The 21,019-nt window shown below is 38.2% G+C and overlaps 1 protein-coding gene and 1 long non-coding RNA gene across 6 annotated transcripts in view; one reads left to right on the forward strand and one right to left on the reverse strand.

The window, feature by feature from the left end:
- bcas3 (BCAS3 microtubule associated cell migration factor) overlaps window positions 1-21,019 on the reverse strand; it is a 222,501-nt gene that overhangs the window by 168,132 nt on the left and 33,350 nt on the right. For all 5 annotated transcript variants that reach the window (XM_039671015.2, XM_039671017.2, XM_039671016.2 and 2 more), the window contains exons 12-14: window positions 20,691-20,861; window positions 18,182-18,275; window positions 4,207-4,340 (exon numbers count right to left, since the gene is read on the reverse strand). In XM_039671015.2, the coding sequence (XP_039526949.2) occupies window positions 4,207-4,340; window positions 18,182-18,275; window positions 20,691-20,861 (399 nt within the window). The remainder of the gene's footprint in view (window positions 1-4,206; window positions 4,341-18,181; window positions 18,276-20,690; window positions 20,862-21,019) is intronic.
- On the forward strand, window positions 14,645-21,008 carry LOC148973346 (uncharacterized). The gene is made up of 2 exons (XR_016146868.1): window positions 14,645-14,817; window positions 20,708-21,008. It is a non-coding gene; the product is annotated as an uncharacterized LOC148973346 (long non-coding RNA).

Genomic DNA, 21,019 nt, shown 5'->3' on the forward strand with positions numbered 1-21,019 from the left:
GGAACAGCTGCAAGGCTGAATGGATGAAACAGCATTTAGGAGAAATGAAAACTAAATCACTGCAGTTATTTCCCAAACTGATTTGTGCAATAACCCAATAGAGCACAAAAGTAAATTAAACTTTTAAGCACCCAGATAGATTTCCAAGGCTTGGCAGACACTAATGATCAGATCATGTCCTTAGATGTCCGCTTAAACTATTCAACCTGAGTAGTGTTACATAAAATACAAAAAAAAAAGACATGTAGATTTGACCATCATTCATTGGTTTAAAATACTACCATACTAAAAGAATGATCAATATCTTTGATTGAGACCATTCATTGCCTTAATTTGACTAGTAAAATAAAATATTAGAAAATAAAATAACTTTTAAAAAATGTGGGGCAATATTTCAAATTGTATTACTTGAGGACAGATGTGCTGTCAGTTCTCTGAACAATAAAAAAATACAAAGGTTTCTGTTTCAAATAACACCGTTAGTTGTTCTAGATTTGTTATTTATAAAGCTGGGCTAAAATGGGCTATATTCAGCGCTGCCCAAGGTCTATTTCCAGGGATTTAAGAAAGAGTTGTGTAAAGTCACAAGCGCAACCATGTTGTCCCAGTGGGAATGTCCTCTTGTCCATGACCTTATAGCCTAAGATATCATAGGTGTTACAAGTCCCAAGCTTGACCCCAAGGCGCAAGAGTAAAAGCTCGGTCAGGAGCACAATCTAAGCTCTCACCAGCGGTCTGGGGTATTTTTAGCAACTTTTCTCTTTTTTCAGCCATGGTGATTGAAAACACATTGGCAACACTAATAGTTTCAGGTCTTCAGATTCCAGAGTGTTGAAAACTGAACGTGGGAGCCACAGGGGAGGAAGTTTTAGAATAAGCAAAGACTAACCGCTGAGAGCCCAAATATTTCATGTGAATCCATGTAATTTTGCTTTGTACTGGGGGCAAATGTTCTCCAGGTACAAAACAAAAGGAAAATGGACAGTTATAACCACAAAAAAATGAAGTCAAGAACTGACTAAACTAAACTATATATGAAGAGCTCTTTTCCAAAACGCGTTAAACGACATTTTTAAAAAAAATGAGTTTGTCGTGTCATTCTGCTGCGGACAGAACCCTTTCACTGCTCTATCAACGTTTCATGCCGAATCGCTATATTTCCTTGTTTAAAATGTACTGCAAGATACAGTTTCTTCCCAAGCCGCGATAAGCACCAGCCCTGTTTTTAGCCTAAACACGATAAATCCTCAAATTCAATGAGCGCTCTACACAATCCAGCACGGCAGCACTCTGAACAGAGGTTTATTATGTTCATTCATTCCTCAAAATGAGTCCCAGTTTTCTAGTCGACTAGTAGTAGATCATTTAAGCCATTTGTATTATCAGTAATCACATATATTGATTTAATTAAATGGGAGAGAAACCATATGAGCGTTTTTAATTGCATATTCCGCATCTCAACGTATGCATAAAGCTTGCCACAAAGAACCGGCAAAAGTAATGATTATGCATGAAACATTTGAATTGTTTATTAATAAACTAGTGTTTTCTGTCAGTGTCAGCAACAAAGATAAAGTTGATGATGCTTACTCGCCATCTTCGCAGTGAACGCGCATAGAGAAACGCATACTTCGAATTAGCCTACATACGCAGAGAGTTGCCAATTTATTTTAGTTTTTAATTGTTTTGTTTAAAAGTAGATATTTAAAGCTTTCTGTAGCTTAGTTCTCAGGCCTGTGTGAGGCAAGCATCGCGGTGTTTCGGTTCATATTATGAGACGCGCTCCGGTTCACCTGCGCGCCTCTGTGTCCTGATTATATTGTCTGATATTTACTTCTAATGTATTAATCCAGTCAATTTGTCGATGAAACATTTATTAAAATGAAGATACAATTTATATGAAACGAAATTTACAAGCTTTCTACAAAACAAAACTTAATAAGTGGTCAAAATCATGTCTGACGCACTCCAAATATTTTCCGATATTGGGCAGCTTTTGAATTTTGATCCTATCTTACTCATCTCATGCGGTTCCCTTTTCATAGCCTACTCAACATAGATGAAATAATAAAAATAAGTAATGTAATATTATTAAAAACAAATGTGAAACGTTTATTTTTTTTTTTTACTTTTTTTTTTTTTTACTTATATTTAAGCGTCATGCTGCTCCGCTTTGCTCACATGTTATGTAGCCTGTGTGTGTGTGTGCATGTGCTGGAGGGGTGCCCATCCCTTTTTTGAATATCGTTATCATATATTGATCATTTTTAATAATTCGTTTTTTCATGCATATGTTGAAATTGGTATTAATAATTTGTTTTTTTTCATGCATATGTTGAAATTGGTACTATTTGTTTGAGGTTTATTTCGATTTATAGCGTTTTGGAAAAAAATAAAATTAACTTTTAAATTATCATTAACAATATTGTTGTTTGATTTAATAATTATTGTTCAAAATGTTCAGACTGAACCAATAAAACATTTAAACAGGATAATTTGAATATTCACAAAATGTGTGGGTCTAGGTAAAAAATGTAGTTTTCCTGAAAACTATTGAAATGGATTTATAGCGTTTTGGAAAAGAGCTCTTCATATATATACTGTATATAGATACAGTGAAGCTCACATTTTGCATCTATAACACAGTATTGAGGGGTCATGTATTTCATAGTCAGTTTTAAGATCAAACAGATGGGTCATACTCACACTTTTTGTTGAATACACACTGCCCTACACACTACAAAAGAGCAAGAAACAGCAGTGCTGGAGCTCAGTGGTACCAAGCCTTATGTCTCTTGACAGTATTTAGATAACACGCAAGGATTCACCAACGATGAAAAGCATGTTCAAATTGCACATTTCCAGAGCCATACAACCACAGGCAACCGTAAACAGTTGTGGGTGGCCCAAAAAGACTTTAAATGATTATGCTAATGATTAAAAGAGTCCGGAAAGGCAATATTTCATCTCAATAACTCCCCCGAAAATAGCGTGAGCGTACACAGGCATGTGTGTGAAAGCAAGGGATGGGACGGGAAGCTTTGAAGTTTGACTTAATATCCCCCACACTGTCCATGTATTACTTGAACGCAAGACAGCTTCTTTTTTTGTTGTTGATATATATTCCATGTGGAATATGAGTTTCTGAGTTTTGACCAGTGGCATATTTTTTAACCAGAATTTTATTTTTGAGGGAGCCATAATATTATATATATATATATATATATATATATATATATATACAAACCGAAATTTATTTTTAGTACGATACCTGTATTTTCATTGCATATTTTTGAGTTTCATTGCATTCACTACTATTTAGTGGTATAATGTACTAATAATACTTCGAAGTCTGCCTACAATTTAATTGTATCAACTGCCCTAATAACATTAGAAAATCATGAAAATAAAAAAAAGGACATGAAAAATGATCATTGTAAAATCATTATTTATTTTATTAAAAATTAAGAATTCAAGTTTGTTTATCAGTATCATAGCAACTCTAACTTCCGCTGGAATTGTTGGATTGGAACTGCTCGTAGCTTTTCGCAAGAGTTACATTTTTTAACGCATCCGGATGACTAACACAATTTTCTTCGCGCCGCACTCGGTCGGATCCATTTCGGACCCATTCGCATGCGGTCTACGAATCTCCATAGGAAATTAATGACTTCTGGTCGTTTCGGAGCCGTATCGGAGCTGATTTCAACTGCCAGTGTGAAGGCGGCATTACGGCGACCATATCTCTGAAAGACAACAGCGCTGTGTTGAACAGACAACAGAGGTTTCCCAAAAGTATTGTATGCCTAAGTAGATCGTAGAACCATTGCCACCAATGGTCTCTACAATCAACTTAGCTCACGATGCTTCTGGGAAACGCAGCCCAGACCTGAATCAGCCTTTCGTGACATTTATTTCTATAGCATGTGAAAGGCGCTATATAAATTTAACTTCTTCTTTTTGGTTCATCGTGCAACCTGTTTGTATGGGCGACTCATGAAACATAAATCCAGCTGCAGCCAATTTAGCGATTGCATGACCCACCTCTTCCCAATCTGCGACCCACAAAGGGGTGGCGGCCCACAGTTTGAAAACCCCTGTACTAAAGGACAGTGCATTTACCTAACAGCAAAACCCCTGTACTAAAGGACAGTGCATTTACCTAACAGCTTTTATGTAAATGGGGACATACACATGTATTCTTACCTTAGCCTCAGTCTCTCCTCTGTGAAGAGTGTATAGATGATGAACTGCACTCTGGGAAGACACCCATGGGTGAGTCAAGATTTGGAAAACATGGAAGTCATGACCAAGGGTGTCTGTGGTCACCAATAACATACCTGTAGATCAGAGAAGAACCATTTATTTGACCATATTGGACCTTCTAAGCACTATCAATCTAACACTACTTCCCACAGTTTTGGTGACACAGGAAGTATTAAATTGAGGGCTGTCAATCTATTTTTAAAAATAGAAATAATTAATCACATTGTGATAACAATCTGCAGCAGCACGATGAAGGGCACATAATTGGCATACATTTATAACGCTAGTAGCCACAGGAAGTGGGGTTTTGCATTACATTAATTATTTATTTGATTATTTATTGCATTAATTTCTGGAAGTTAATACGGGCCGCTTATTGCAAGTAACACAGCATTTATTTCCACTTACTGATGCTACAATGTTTTCCTCCACTTCCTATAGCTTGTGTTATATGTTCATGCAAATTATGCACCCTTCATTATACTGCTTACTTCAGCCCCATGAAGCAATTTTTTATTCTTATTTAGAACTAGTTATCTATTAAATTGTATTTGGGTATACCATTTTCATTTGGTGATCGGCAATGTGACTAAAATCATCTGTGGTCTATCGATTAGTCTGTGTGCTCCAACAAACTATCAATTGAGAAGGGCCATACATGTTGTAGTCCAATCTAAATATATATATATGAAGAGTTCAGATGCAAATCTGATCATTTTTATCAAGCTTGTATATTTAAGTTCAGTGATTTAACTTAAATGGCAATGATAATTACCTATTAATTGTTATTTAAGTGAAATTACTGAACTTAAATATACAAGTTTGATAAAAATCATCATTCAAGAAGAAAATTTCAAATGGCATTTAAAGGCTTTTGCATCTGAACTCTTCATATATATATACATATATATATATATACATAATCATGTCAACATTTTACTTGCTACAATGCAAAAGTTGTGGGCTTAAACTGAGAAGAACAAATGCAAAACAATGGCACCCAGATTGCCTATAAGTATTGAACATTTCATGAGACACGTTTACATGGTTGTAAAGGGCAGCCGAGTTCCACTGCAACTTGTGTTCTAGAATTAACTGCATGCCAAGATCTTCCCTCAGCTGTCAGGGCCAGAGTATGTGGATCTGTTTTAAACACAACCGCAGGAGAACCCAAGTGGAACCTCTGATGACAGGCCCTCTCATTTTCCCACTTTTATTTGAAGTAAGTGAAACTACAGAAATTATAAGCTCTTACTGTAAACAACACACTTACTAAACCACAGCACAAGAAAAAACCCGAAGCGAACCTTCATGGCAACGCAACCTCACATACAACTTATTCCTAAAAACAGTGTGACAGCTCTACAGGCTATTTTCCACACACATGAAAGTCTGGTCACTACCGCTTTGGAAAGTTTCTCCAACACTACGATTAAGATGGATATAGCCACCGGGTCTCGATCTCACTGCTGTAATTTAAGATGACAATAATTAGTGATTTTCCAATCCTGAATCTCTAATGCAGAGTTCACAGAGGGGTTTAATTTGTGGCAAGCATTAACTTTGTGGTCTGACAAACTCTTACACACACATGACATGACAATGGACCAGCGGCAGTTCTAAAGGAGGTCATCCGCCCTATTTCTGCCCTATAGAAGTTTTCATTTTCACACTTAGCATCTGCTTTGCCATCTCATTGAGCAGTAAGACAGGAAGCAAGGGGAATGGGCCGTGGCAGCGAAGGAAAGGGTCACGCTGAGATTGCGCCTATGAAAAAGAAAAACAGAGTCGGCCAGTGAATAAGACCGCGGTTAGCTATTTATGCTGTATCAGAAGACTAAACCAAGTTATGGCCCGGCCATAAACTAACCCACGCCCCAAATGAGGTGCCAAGCCACAAGAAGCATTTGCGTCAACTGGGAATACATGGAAAAGAGTGCCTTCTAATTATAGAGGCTACAAACGGAAGCGCAGAGTGATTAGGAGTTTAGGCGCTGCGGTATGTTTATCTGGGAGCTTCCTCTCCCTCACACCGCCGCCCTGCCGCTCTTGCGCTCACCCTGGCTTTGACAGATTAGGCTTGGCCAGCTTGTTGGGACACAAGTTTGCTGATGGTACACTCTGCTCTCCAAAAGCCAGTGGAGAATGGAAACCAAGCGCTGGGGCTTTTGTGGCCTTGTCGAAATACAGGGCCTCGCAAAGAGGCGTCAGTTGGTTAGCCTGTGGGAAGCTAAATTAAAAAGAGAGCTTCTCTGTGCTGGTAAGCTTCCATAAAATTTTAGGAACCTGAGATGTTAAAGCAATTTTTGACACATACTATTTATAACACCTCGTACTCTAGGCAAAGAAACAAAATATACATTTACATATATATATATATATAAATTTCAAATGCTCCACAAAAGAAGAGAGCAATTTAGTATTTAGTTTAGGAATGACGTGGGCAATTAAAGGAAGATTTTTAGTTGAATTACAGTCAATGTACACATACTGGATTCAGCTAGACTAAAAAAAATTAATGTGACATTTTAAAAAGAAAAATGTATGCATTTTTACACCAGGCTCATTAAAACGTCACTGCTTTCTGGAACATAAACAGGTGCACTCTGACCAATGAGAGGACTGTTTCACTCACATGTTGCCCTGTGAAAGTAAACCAAACCATAGAGGAAATGCAGCACTGTAACAATTTAAGTTACTGTAAAAGTAACACAAAAACTGAACTTTTAAATGCATGTAAATGTTTGAAGTTTTATTGAAAGGTTTGTCAATTTGTATTTCGAAATCATGGATTGAAAGGAGTTCACTTCCGCAAGTTATTCATATTAACTGCAAAACACACTGCAGTTCATATGAAACGTACCCCATATCAAGCAGATTTGGCTGTTTCACAAACACACAATTTGACCAAAAGACCTTGAGTCTACACCAAAAGCTGTAGTGAGTGACCATGGCTTCCTTTTTCATAGTTTTGTTGTTCCCCCCTTAACAAGTCTTTAAACAAAACATCTGCTTAACTTCCACACAGCAATGTTTTATTTTTAAAGTGTCTGAGCCATTCCCCCCGACCGACTCCGTTGATCTCAGCAGCCTGACAAGCAGAGGCCTCCAACTTGGCAAAGTCTGAGAACTGAAACAAAAGTATGCCTTTCAAATTAACAGCACTCGCCTAAGACCTTTGAAAAAGAGGAAATCTCAAATTATAAACATGTGGATAAACCTTTAAAGGGCGGACGCTGGGAATCGTTGTGCTCTAATACCGCAGACACGAACTTTACGCAAGAAAAAAAAAAAGAACAAATAAACACATCAATCACTGCGTTTTGTCCTTGTGGCTGCCCGCATTAGCTGTAAAAGCACAACCGTGCGTGCATGTGTTTGTGGTCCTTTGCGAGTCCATTGGACGGCTTCCTCCTCTGTCATGCTGCACTTGTGGAGGTGTTTATGAAAGCTGTGGAACACACACACACAGGGTTGCACATCTCACATCAAAGCCGCCCACTCAAGCCTGGAGCGAGCAACACTCACTTAGTCCAGAGGCCACCCTTACTCCAACCATCAGATAACAGTATGAAGAAGAGGAGGAGACCGGCATGGGTCAACATGCAGTCAATAACTTGTTAATCTTTTACAGACTAAGTGAGAACTTCTAAAAGCTGGGCTGTTTGATCCCAACCTGGAGGCGGCTCGTGTTTGTGTGTGTGGAGTCCAGGACGGGGTGGCAGATTGGGCCCTGGCATGGTGACTGTGCAGTGTTTTGCGGTGAGCCGGGCAGATGTAATGCCGTCTCCAGTTTCCATTCCTCTGGGCAGCAGGGATGACTGCTGCGGATTCCAGAGGGGGCCCGTGAGCACGTCTCACAGGCTCGTGTGGCCAGGGATACTGTTTATCTAGGCACGTTGGTACCAAGGATATGCTTTTTAAACATGGTACACTGCTCCTGTGGGCATGCTGGCTGGAGAGGCACTCAACGCTCTTAGCTACGAAACCACATTCACAATTCAATTGAGGGCTTTGAGGAAGAAAAGGGGAAAAACTTTTTGGGAGGAGGAAAAAGGTGCCCACGGTTCATTTGATGCACATTCGAGTGTAACGAAGGAGAATGTTTATGTATTTGCTTTACAGCCATACCACCTGTAAGCGCTTGAATATTAATAGATCATAAAGGCCTTTCTCGGCAGGAGGCAATCATTACTTAAATACAACACTTCAGCGAAATTCTCCTTCAAGAGATTCAGTGTAACCAAGGTGACCACGAGGTCACATCCATTAAGGAAGGATGGAAGTGTAGGTTATCACTATAGGCCCACACAAAATCGACACACTTTTTACTCACATTTCCTGAGCAGATTGTGGGAGGAAATCTGTTCCATTATGGGCAGCAGACTTTTCTGGAATGAATGAGATGTCATTTATTGCGATCAATTAATGTGATTTTTTTTATTAACATTAGAAAATAATTAAATATTTAAAAACAGATGTGTACCGTCAAGCATCAACATTTTTACAAGACCTGTAAGAGTAACATGAAGGTGATTTCCATATGTGTTGCCACTGTGGCGTGGAGAGAAAACATAAATGTGTTACAACTGTGGTCGATTTTTTTTTTATATATATATATATATATTAGATTAGAAGTTAAGCCAAATTACAATTTCATGTACCAAAAAAAAAAAAAAACATTGTGGGAGGCATGTGGCGAGTGCTATCTTTTAGTCTTTAGGTAACAATTCAAGTCTTTTAGGTTCTTCTTATGGATCTTTCTACGGCCACAAAATGCAGCTGATGCTTGACAGCAGTACAAATCTATTTTATGCTCAGTGGTAGAAAAGCACAGTCTCCTTGAACAGCTTAGTCAGCCTAAAACAGGCCTTTTTGTGATTTTTAAAAGCCCCAAATAAATGAGCTAAACCACAATCTCTAGATAAGAGTCTGGCGGCAGAAAGGAGGAGTAGAGAGTAATCCTTTCTCAGGAAACAGACAGTCGCAATAATCTCTTTCCATTTCACTGCTCTCTTTTATTTTAAAGGGTTCTGTTAGCTAATTAATCCTCTGAAACATTTACCACAGCAAATACGATTCCACAATTCTTTATGCTGTGCTTCGTTGTTAATGCCCTTAATTTGAGGGACGACCTTAAGATTTTCTTGGGACAATGGATCATTCATTGCAGCTGAGGTGTTGGAAAACTAACGTCGGATGTTCCTTGGGAATCTGGTGGAACTTTTGGAGACTAAAGCCAACCGGCCAAACTAACTACTACATTTGCTAAAAAGCCTCTGAGCGTAAAAGCATAAAGCTGTCAGCAAAACGTGGTCCACACAGGCAATCATTCCTACAAAAACAAACTAGTATCTAGAGGTGAAGAAGAGAAGTAACCCTCCTCAGGTCAAGAGGAATGAAAGGGAGGGTGTTTCCATTGAAGCCTTGAAACCAAAGTGCTTGACCAAGGTTTTACAACTACAAACTGAGGTACAGACACACCAAGACACCACTTTTACCACCTTTTGGAAACAACATTAAAAACAGCCAACAGAATGTTTTGACAAACTTTTAGCTTTTTTTGTTTGACAGTTAATATAGTTGGAAATGTTTGTTTGTTGCATATATTTCTGTTTTGTTTACAGAAAACCATACACAGTAATTTTTATTAATGCAAGTATAAATCTTTTGGTTAACATGCTGGTTCTGCTGGTCATCTTTAGCTAAAATGTCAACTCTTCGTTTTAGTTCAGGAAATCTTTTTTAAAGGGGTCCTATTATGGCCTTTTACCAAGTCTTGATTTTGTTGGGGTGTACTAGAATGTTTTCTTGATTGTTGAAAAAAAATAAAACGCATTATTTTGCACATATTTACATTATTACAGCTCCTTTCTATCTCCAGTCTGGTTGACTGCGTCGTTTTCGATGAAGCCCCTTCCTTTCCGAAACACGAAATGCGCTGTGATTGGTTAGCTGGCCAGTGTGTTGGGATTGGCAATGCTTGGTGCCTATTTGGGAAAGGCCACGCCCCTTCATAACTGCAAGTTCTACTGGTATGTAAATGTTAACAATGGAGAACATTTCAAACCATTTAGAGCCTGATTCAGACCCTGACAATGTTAATGAACAAGAGGATTGAGCTGAACGAATTTCAAGCACAGACTTTGCAAGCGTGGATTTTGATAGGATGTGTCAGTATGGTTTTTTTTTTTATTAATACGATGTTAATTCATTAACATTTAATCACATTTGTTGGAAAACTATGGTAATACAAACAGTAATCAATCGCAAAATCATTGATAATTTTACTAAGGGGTGGTGAACAGTCTTACAAAACCAAGAGCTTACAAAAGAAACACTAAATCAATACTGTAATGTTAGTTAGCGGCGTTTACCTCATAGCTATCATAGAAATTACATAAAGCTTATAATTAGAACTGTTAATAGAAAATACAACTACAAATAAGAAGACTTACAATGATCCATAAACAACAAATTTGTCCTGACAAAATGAGAATGCCTACGTCTTTCAGGAGAAGTTTTAGTGCGTATAAAAATAAATTAACCTCTCCAAATTCACCAGCCTTTGGACAAACTTTTTCAAGGAGAGGTAATGAACAGTGACAACACTCTTCATCTTCTCTAGCGCAGCTCAACCATGCCTCAAAAACTTTCCGTGGGCAGGGATTATTTAACTGAGGTACATTAAGCTTACTTCATAAGATCCAGGAAAAGTGCATTGTAGTTCAAACAAGCCGTTCGTTGTAGGTCTTGAAAAGTGGATTCTGTTAAATAAAAATTAAATGTAAAAAAAAAAAAAAATCTTCCTTTGGAGTGGACTTTGAGCTTTGTAACCTAGCAGATCTTTTTTTATGCTCAAACAGCAACATTACACAATAACTAAAGTTGAAAAATTGAAAGCGTAATAGCACCTCTTTAAATAAAATAATCTTCTTAATTCTTCTGAAAGTATTAGAACACAGAGGAGCGGCCAGGGATTTTAACAGCTATTATGCAGAATTCCTACTGTATCTATTGGGGGAGGGGGGTCTGATGTATTTCAAAGATTAACACAAAAAAAAAAGAACATTGAAAAAAAATCTATATGCACATCATCAGATTTCATAATGCCATTATAAAATAGAGCTCATGCTCCAGGCAAATTCCACTAATGTCCTGCTCTTTGTTTGCAATGTGCATTAAAGGCGACGTCTCAGCCTGGGCCCTTAATCCCTGCTGACTGTCCCACTGTGCTCAGGCACGGCGCAAAATGGAAGGTGATACACGGTCACAGCCCCATTAAATAAAACGCGCACAAACAGATTCATGTGTGAATTTACCAAATGATAGTTTCTAAATCCAACAAACAAGCTTTTTCTCAATGAAGCAGAGGAGTTCAGATCCATCCTTAATAGGGGATTATCACGCTGATACGTAGGACTTCCGGATTCAGTGATCTTTGTGCACTGCCACTTCCGTTGAATCACCGATCTCGCTGGCGAACCGATGAAGGACAACATTAAGTTTATTTATACGGCATCCCTGGTAAATTAGTCTGATTCACTAAAGTGCCGGCAGCAAACAAACGTGCTACCTTGTTTTATTTTAAAGTTTCAATCCAGTTCTTCCTTATACTCAATTCAGTCGGGAATCCATGAAAACTTACGTAGGGTTGGCGTTGTTGGTTAGATTTACAAATTGGAACAGAGCAGTGACATATATAGCCTTCGTCTCAGCCATTGTTGAACTGAGTCGGAAGTGGACATGCACCAAGTTGACAAATCCCGCCCATGAAACCCGGAAGCATGATAATCTCCTATTGCTACTTCTGTGTGAATATATCGCTTATTACAAACTTTTTTTTTTTATTACAAACTGATTTTTTTACAAAACTCCTTTGGATGGCACTGACTTTGTCAAATGAAGTGTCTTGCAAAGTTCCCCAAGCCATCCAAGCATGTTTTACCTGAAACATCAAACATGAAATGTTTGTTCATTCAAATTATATTATAGGCATAACAATTTAACTTTGCCATAAATGACAATTGATAAATGACATAAATGACAGCAATAAAGCTGACAGAATGCGCAAGAAAAAATCTGATAATGTACAAAAGAGAAACAAGAACATATTTTACATCTTATACATGTTCAGTATCACAAATTTCCTCATTTCATGTAATAGTGCAGGATACAATTTAAAAAAAATACAACTTCGGTTATCAAACTAGGCTTTTCCTTACATTTTTCTCCTCAAAACAGCATGACCTCCAGCTGGGTGTTTGAGAGTGACTCATGGGATTGGGTGCTAGAAAGGCCACATCCGCAACAGACAAACAGACTCTTCAGATCACCCTTTCCCTTTAAGAGCCCACAAACAAACAGTTGCCAGAATGAACTGGGCTAAACTAAGCGGCCTCGCAAGAGCAGATTCCTTGATGCTTATCAGTTCCGTGATTGAGTGGAATTACAGTCTCATGAGCCGTGAGACCTGTCCTCCCTCGCACTGCACGCGACCGTGCCTTTACAACAATTGCTTACTCTGTTAATCGATCAAGACCAGTTTAGCGTCATTTAAACTGTAGAAATATTCTTAAAGAGGAGAAGAAAGCCAGGAGGGACCAGGAGAGGACAAGGAGTGCTGGCTAAAGTGAGTCCTGTGCGCCGCTGTTCGGAGTAGCATCCTTTAATTATGTGCCTATGAATAGAAGCTCCAACACCACAGAAGCCACCAGCTACCCAACTGGCCACCATTTTCTACCCTCGCCCTTTTGTTTTTAGTCCAACACGCACTGTTGAGTTGGATTTTTTACATAAGTTCTTTTGATTTTTTGGAGATTTGCACGTTCCAGTCAATGTCAAGAAACCACATTGTTTCTTTTCAAGTCGGGCCTTTTCCTTCTCTGAAATAAAAACCGTCCGGATGGAGCAGCGGTCAGCCCTGAGGCCAGAATGACACTTGCCAGTGGCTTTAACATAGATAATTTTGGACAGATAAGTCAGGCTAAGCGAACGAGGCTAAATTTCTCACTTTAAAATCAATTTGCCGTTCACGTTTCTTTCACAGTGCTGAGAGGGGATTTCTTGCAATTTTCAAAGAGCTGTTTTTGATAATATGTTAATGATGTCAGGAACGTAAATTACAGCGTGGATGTGAACACCGGTCTTGGGGAATGCTCAGCCTGACCTTATTGGTCAGCATATCTGGAGACTCTTTTCTTTATCATGGAAGACAGGTATTTCTTCCAGCCTTCCTGGTGCCGAACAATTTCATAACTCAAAACAATTATTATAGCCCCTTCAATTTATGCTCGAGCAAATGAGGTGATAACAGACACATCCCATTATTTCTGAATAAAGCTGACAGGTGAAGGTTTAACTGTTTGAAGTTTACAGCGCCCCGCTGTTATCTAAAACAAGTCGCCCCAGAGCCCTCTCCACATGAGGGCAGAGGACGCCTGACAAAGGGGGTTCAGCACTCGAGGGACCGGGGCTGGGGCCTCCCTGGGCCGGAACAATCTTCAGAGAAAGAGTAACTTAAAACATTACACCAACCATTCACATTAGATAGAGTGAACTAAAACTCATGAAAAGTGATTCTCATAGAAAGGTAAGTATTTTTCAGTTAGGCTGGTTAGATTTGTACTTTGTACTCTATAATTTCACTGACCCAATTAAATCTTTACAACCGTTCAAAAAACAAAAGATTTTATTTTGAAAGATATTAATAGTTTTAATCAGCAAGGATGCATTAAATTGGCATTTATAATAATCAGTTACAACAAGATTACATTTGAAATAAATGTTGTTCTTTCTATTCATTAGTGAAAACTGGGGGAAAACCATGGTTTCCACAAAAATATTAAACAGCACAACTGTTTTTAACATTGTTATAGTAAGAAATGTTTCTTGAGCCACAAATCGGCATATTAGAATATGTGACTGGAGTAATGATACTGAAAAATCCATCATCACATGAATTAATTACAATCTAAAATTTTGGCATTGGTGATCATGACACTTTTTTCAAAAACATTTTATATGACTATGAAAAAAATGGTGTCAGAAATAAATATATTTTCTTTAGAAAAATATATATAATAATTAAATACAATGTAATTTTCTAAAAAAATATATATATAAATTCACAAACACACTTTTGCTGAAAAATATGTCTCACACACTATCTTTCACACCGTCCTTATTAAGCACACAATTCAGATAAGTCTCTACTGACTCTGTTTTTACGGAGACCTTCAATTCTTTGATGATCTAAGAAAAACACACATTTGCACTAATATTTGTAGAAGTAACGTCCCTGAGCGGGCCTTGATTGTTGACTGTATGTTTGCTTTGCTCTGCGATCTATAGCACTTTTCTCTAACTGACTCACAAAGATAAAAGGACTTCTGGGCTGAGAGTCCCAGTGCAGTTGTGGTGGTGGGACAATGACTTCACCTACACCTTCTGCTCAACACATGCTGATGGGGAAAAGGTGGCTCACTCTCTGAGGTCTAAAGGTTAAACAATAGCGCCACCTAGAGACCATCATGTTATCTCCAAAGCCAGGTTAGTACAATCTAATTAGAACGGTTTAATTCAATGCATTTTCTTCACTCATCTTAAATTAGAAAAAAAGCAAAATGCAGAATGCAACAGTTGTATAATTCTGAAAAAACAACAACGTTGGGTTTCCAAACCGAGATTAAAGAATTTAGATATGATACATTAACACAAAAACTACAATTACTAAAAGCAAACAAAGACCTTTGTTTTACACGAAGAGAAAAAAAAAATGCTCAGAGAAGATAACTTTTTCTCAATTAAATTTCATGCAAGTAGGCTACACTCCTGAGCAGAAAATAAATCAAAAATTGGGCCAGGCCAAAAATGTAAAAATATTTAGTGATCTGAATCACAATTCACTGGTCAGGAAATTAGTAAGAATTGCACAAATAATGTATATAAAATAACTGCGCTGAATAGACTTCCATTTTGTTTTCTTTAAATGTTTAAGCCATGTGGGTAAACTTGCAGACAGCTTTTTACAGGAAGAAGAGTTGATGGCTTCAAACTGTTCATGAGAAGTTGAAAAAATGTTATTAATTATTAAGTAAATTTCACTATAGGGCTCAAATCTGAACTCTGACCAGGCCAAAATATGAGCCAAATGGACTTGTTCTCAAGCCACTTCTTGGTTTTCTTTGCAGTTTGGGCAGGAGCATTGTCTTGTTGAAAAATAACTTCTGATCATTCCTCTTTAGATAACTTTTCAATTGTGAAAAACAAGCCATATCCTCCTGTACTCCAAAAAATTAAATGACTTTTCTCTGTGAAGTAGCTCACCAGTACCAGCAGCTAAAAAGACTCCCCACACAATGACAGCTCTTCCTCCATGCTTGTGGTACGGTGGTAAAGATGCATTTATTATTAGATTTCTCAGCAGATTTCCGAAGACACCACTCTGGAGCATCATCATGCAACTCATGTTTCATTGTGGTTCATCACTCCACACACAAGATCCCATATTCTGCCAAAAACGTAATTCTGTATTTGATGTTTTTCTGAGACAACAATGGCTTTTTAAGTAGTGCATTTGCATACATTTAGCTAATTCCCTGACCAATAATTTGTGGTTAATACAAATAAAAGCTTAGTATTTAACCATTTTTCTTCCCAAAAGAGAACAGTAAAGCGCTATAATTATAACAATTCATATATAAAATAACAGTAAATATTAATTAAAATGTAGAATGTAAAAGTGAATGTCAACACTGTTTTATAATTTATTTTCAAAAAATTAAATTCAAAAGTTTTATTTATTTGCTCTAAACTACTCTTTGCATAAATCCCATTTATAATATCACAGCTCCCAAACTCAATCTCAGTCTGGCATGCCCGGGTTTTGTGGCATGGTTTGGCATCAGTTCAATATTGTGCGGTTGAGACAGAACATCCATCAGGAATGTTTTGATCTACCAAGATATGCAACATTTCCTTATAATCTTTCAGTAATACGGTGCACAAAACATCTGAACCCCGAAGGTGTACACTTATGTATACAATGACTCATCCCCAATGGAGTGTTCATTAGTAAGAACACATATGTGAAGGATTTCACTAAGGGCAATGGCTATCAGCAGCTTTCAGCACCTTCTTATAAGAAGGGCCCTCAATCTGCAACACACATCTCACAATGAGCCATTGTGACTGGACTGGATATCCGGAGAAACAAACATGACTATATGTAAAATTAAAAAGTGATCAGATAACTGCCTATCAAAATGAGCCAAGACGCTCGTTCAAGGTCAGGTTGAGGACATTCCAGCCTTGGTTTTACTCTTTTTTTTTTTCATAAAATCCAAGAAATTGTTGGAGCCATGTCCTAGTTGCTCCAGACACATCAAGTCATGGTACTCAAGCAGAATAGCATTCGAATCCTGCCTGCATAATGTCCTGATGGTGTCATTCCTCAAAAAGATTTAAATAAGGTGGAAAAGGCAACAGGTAATGAATAACCAACAAGCCTAAAGCGTGTTGTGACGTGGCTGAGTGAAGGTTCTAAGAGTTATGAACCTGTCCCACACCTTCTGAACAGAGTGAGGACATTGTACCTGATCAGTGCTTGGGGTATTTCATCCAAAAGAGACAGAGGGCTTTGTTACCTCAATACACTTCAGGAGAGACTGACATGAACAAGATCTTTGAGAATAAAATATTCCACTATGTGTTAAAGAGAGACAAGAAAGGAGAACGAGAAGGATAGATAAAGAGGAAAAGGAGGGAAAAAATGACAGTGAATGATGTGCTAGAGGGTAGTTTCTCCAAAAGACACACAAATGCTGCTTTTCAGAACAACAGGTCTCACATTATCTCAAGGGCCAAGCAGACAGGAACGCTTAGGGAACAAGATGAGGTTACATGCACAAAGGTGACATGACTGACACCGTCATCTCCTTCTCAAATTGACCATACTTTACAGTTCTCTATCATTCCATTTTTCCACTGAAGTCTACTTATAATATTATACAAGCCTTCCAGCACAAGAAAAGTCAAACTTTGGTTTTAATTGACTATAATCAAAAGAATAGTTCACCCCCCAATTTTTTTTGTATACCCTAATTTGTGTAACTTCAAAAGAATATATGCAAGAGTCCAATACACTTCTATTATTTAGAAAACAGCAGTCAATATTCCAGTTTAACCTACGCTATCTCACGACCAATTCGTACGAATTCGACGAATGATTAAAAAGTGTCTAATTCGTACGACCTCACTCGTACGATTTGTCTAAACCCACGTGATGGGTAAGTTTAGGGGCGGGGTAAGGGGTAGGTCATTCGTACGAATTCATACGAATTGGCCAGTTCGTACAATATGTACGATTTAGCAAAATCGTACTAATTCGTACGAGTGAGGTCGTATGCATTGTTACGAATTAGCCACTTTTTAATCATTCGTCGAATTCGTACGATTTGGTCTTAAAATCGGGTTGGTTTACACCATCCGGTTGTGTTCTATTTAAGCATGAAAACATACAGGTTTGGAACAACAGAAAAGATAAGCAAAATATAATGGAATCTTAATTTTGGTGATCTATTCACACAAGCTGCTTTATACCTTTAAGACTTCTAAATGAATTAGCAGTCTGTTATGATTGGCTAACCACCATGTATCCGTGTCGTACCAGGTCGGCTGTCAGAGCAGGTCAACACCATTGTATCTTGGTCTAAAAGGTCTGGGTTGACTGGGGAAGGAACTCAGTGTAGTGAGCAGAATGCATCTGCATTGTAATTCAAAGTTTTAATACAATAAGGCAGGGAACATCCACAACTTGTACCCCTTAAGACCATGTAAACGCCTGCCAACAAGTTCCTGGAGTTTTGTGCTTTGGTAGAACTCAGTGAGGCATCACAATGAGGTGTTCACTTACCACTCGGGTTAAACGCCATGCAGGATATAGGCTTATCATGTGCTGTAAAATGTGCAATCACTCCTTCTCCATCGGAATCCTCGCTAACAAGAACCTGAAACATACACACAATAAAGCTACAGTAAGTTGATGAAGCCACATAAATAAAGGCTGACTTCTTGTTTACCTCATGTCTTAGTGTTTTAGACACATAGCTGGTCATTGGCTCTACAATGGCCAGTGCAATCTGATCTTCACGGTTACATAAGATTGAATCAGTTAAACAAAGATGTGTTTTGGCATTTTGTTTAAAACCAAGTGCGTTTTAAGTTGTGCTCGAATAGCAAAAAATGGGCTGAAAAAGTTTCCACGTCTATTTTTATGATCATCATCCATTCCCCGTCATGTCATTCAACCCTAAACATGTTGCCCTCTTGCGGGTGCTTAACAATTATCCTTGTGTCTACTTTAATCCACAATGGAAGATTTTAGCTTTAAATGACGTATGGTGGGGCAAAATAGTTTCATTGTGGAATTCAAATAAATTTGACAACATTTTTAAAAGATGTCCGCAAATATGTTGGTGTGTTTTATGAACACTGCTTCAAAGAAAGAAAGACAAACCCACATGACCACTGTGATCAATGTGCATATTCTGCCAAAGCCCACAGCGCAACAGTATTGTTTCAGACAGGAAGAAAAAGTGACATGTTGAAGGAGTTAAAACAAACACAGCAGGAGGAAACTCTATAGTGTCTCTTCACGTTTTGGTACCCAAAGGAGATTAATAGCTCCCAGTTAAAAAGAACTGTAATGTGGATCCGTAATTCATCCCTTTATGTGCATCATGACAAGAAAAATATAAAGGAAAAATAAGGGAGGGATAGAGAAAGAATGTTAACCATTTCTTTATTTAATCAAACCAATTAATAAATCAATTAATTAAATGTATTAAAATTTAAAAAATACATCCTTCCTGTAGCACAAACAACAGAGCGTTGGCAACGCCAAGGTCATGGGTTCGATTCCCAGGGAAAGCAAGAACTGATAAGAATGTAAATGTGTACCTTGAAATGCAATGTAAGTCGCTCTGGATAAAAGCGTCTGCCAAATGCATAAATGTAGATGTAAATAAATAACAAAATTATGACACAAAATTATGTAAATATTAAAATTCTATATAAATTCCAATGGTTTCAAATAGCCTATCAACTTGAAAGCAAGAAAGAAAGAAAAAGGAGAGTTGTGTTGCTCATACAGGGCTATTCTCTGGTCAGTGGTCCTCTGTTAAGTTAGCTCATGAAAGAGATTATAACCAAGCCCAGACATGAGACAGCCGGAGAGAAGAGTGATAAATCTAGTGGAGTGTTGCATTAAGGAGCAAGGCAGCTTTTAATAGGATCCAGTCCAAACAGAAAACAGCCTTGCTCTAAAACCCAGACATTTATTTTAGACTGCAAAAACTGCCCCTGTGACACAAACCAGATCGCTTTTATTGGGGGGGGGAAAAAGACAATGTTGTTCTGTACATGAATATACTATTGCTTCAGAAAAGAATTTGTGTGTGGATAGATATGAAGAGCAAATAAACCTGCAGGAAATACAAAGCTGAGAGGGGATGATGAAGATGAGAAGGTAGGGGTGTGTCCCCTGAGACTGGGAGAGGGGGAGATGGGGAAAAAAAAAAAAAATGCCAAGACCACTGCTGGAGTCACGGGAGAATGGCATTGACAGTAAAAATCCCAAAATCTGTTTTGTGTGGACACCGAAAACACAACTAGTCCGCTTTGGGAGGAGCGCAGCTTCTTGTGATATAAATGCAGGAAACCTCTTTTAGTAGAAAGTGTTGACTCAGGTTTATAAATTAGCACATTCAAATGAGAGTAACGTGTTAAACAAAGATTTAACACATTTTATCTTATTTTTAACAGTCCACTAAATGGAAGGATATATTTACATGGGTCAGAATCAATAGGATAGCAAAATCTGTTCCAACTTAACCTCTCTCCAAGTAAAAATCCTTGAACAGGAGAACTGTAAATATTACAGGTAGCCTTTACACCGAGTGCTCTATTAAAGTGATCATGTGTCACACACCTATAAGTCCTCTTTTAACACACATTCAGACCTTGATGGAAAAGAAAAGGACGGTAACGCTCCTGCGATGACCTGCCTGTGATCTCATGCTAAAAGTCTACGGTTGTGCCAGCCAAGGGGGAAAGAGCCACAGGAAATGGCTAAATCATGAGATCAGGAGACTGCGGCCTGGCATGGAGTCTGTGAACGAACGGTGGAGCATGTGCTCTTATGACAAGGTGATGACAAACCCCTTGGGCCACAAGAAGCTCTAATACTGAATGAGTTATGAATGGGATTAATGGATTATTTATCTCAGAGAAAAGAGGAATGAATCTGGGTTCTTGAGGATCAAGGTCACAAGGGTGAAGAAAGTACCATAAACACTGCTAGAAATCTCGTCATTCAGACCTCAATCCCTGGCAAAACCATACTGATTATGAGCGTTTCTTACCTGTCCTTCTCCCACAGTGTGTGTGTCTATGATGGTGACCACACCAGGTTGGTGAGGGCTGCGGCGGGTGCCACTGTGGGCAGTGCCCTCCTCGTCAGGCACCCCTGATGGCACCGTACCAGCAAGCTGGGTCACAACCTTGCCCACCATGGTCAGGCCCGTCTTCAAAGTCTTACAGGAAGACAGAGACACAACAATAGAAATAGAAATAAAAATGCTGTAGTGTTTTTTTTTTGTTTTTTTTTTTACAAATATAAAGAAACCTACATTTCATGTATCTGAAAAATGAAATGAAACCAATTAAATTTGGGTAATTGATATGCTGTTCA

The sequence above is a fragment of the Pimephales promelas genome, chromosome 16, assembly GCF_988280905.1.
Source record: "Pimephales promelas chromosome 16, fPimPro1.hap1.1, whole genome shotgun sequence".
In the NCBI taxonomy this organism is placed as follows: Eukaryota; Metazoa; Chordata; class Actinopteri; order Cypriniformes; family Leuciscidae; genus Pimephales; species Pimephales promelas.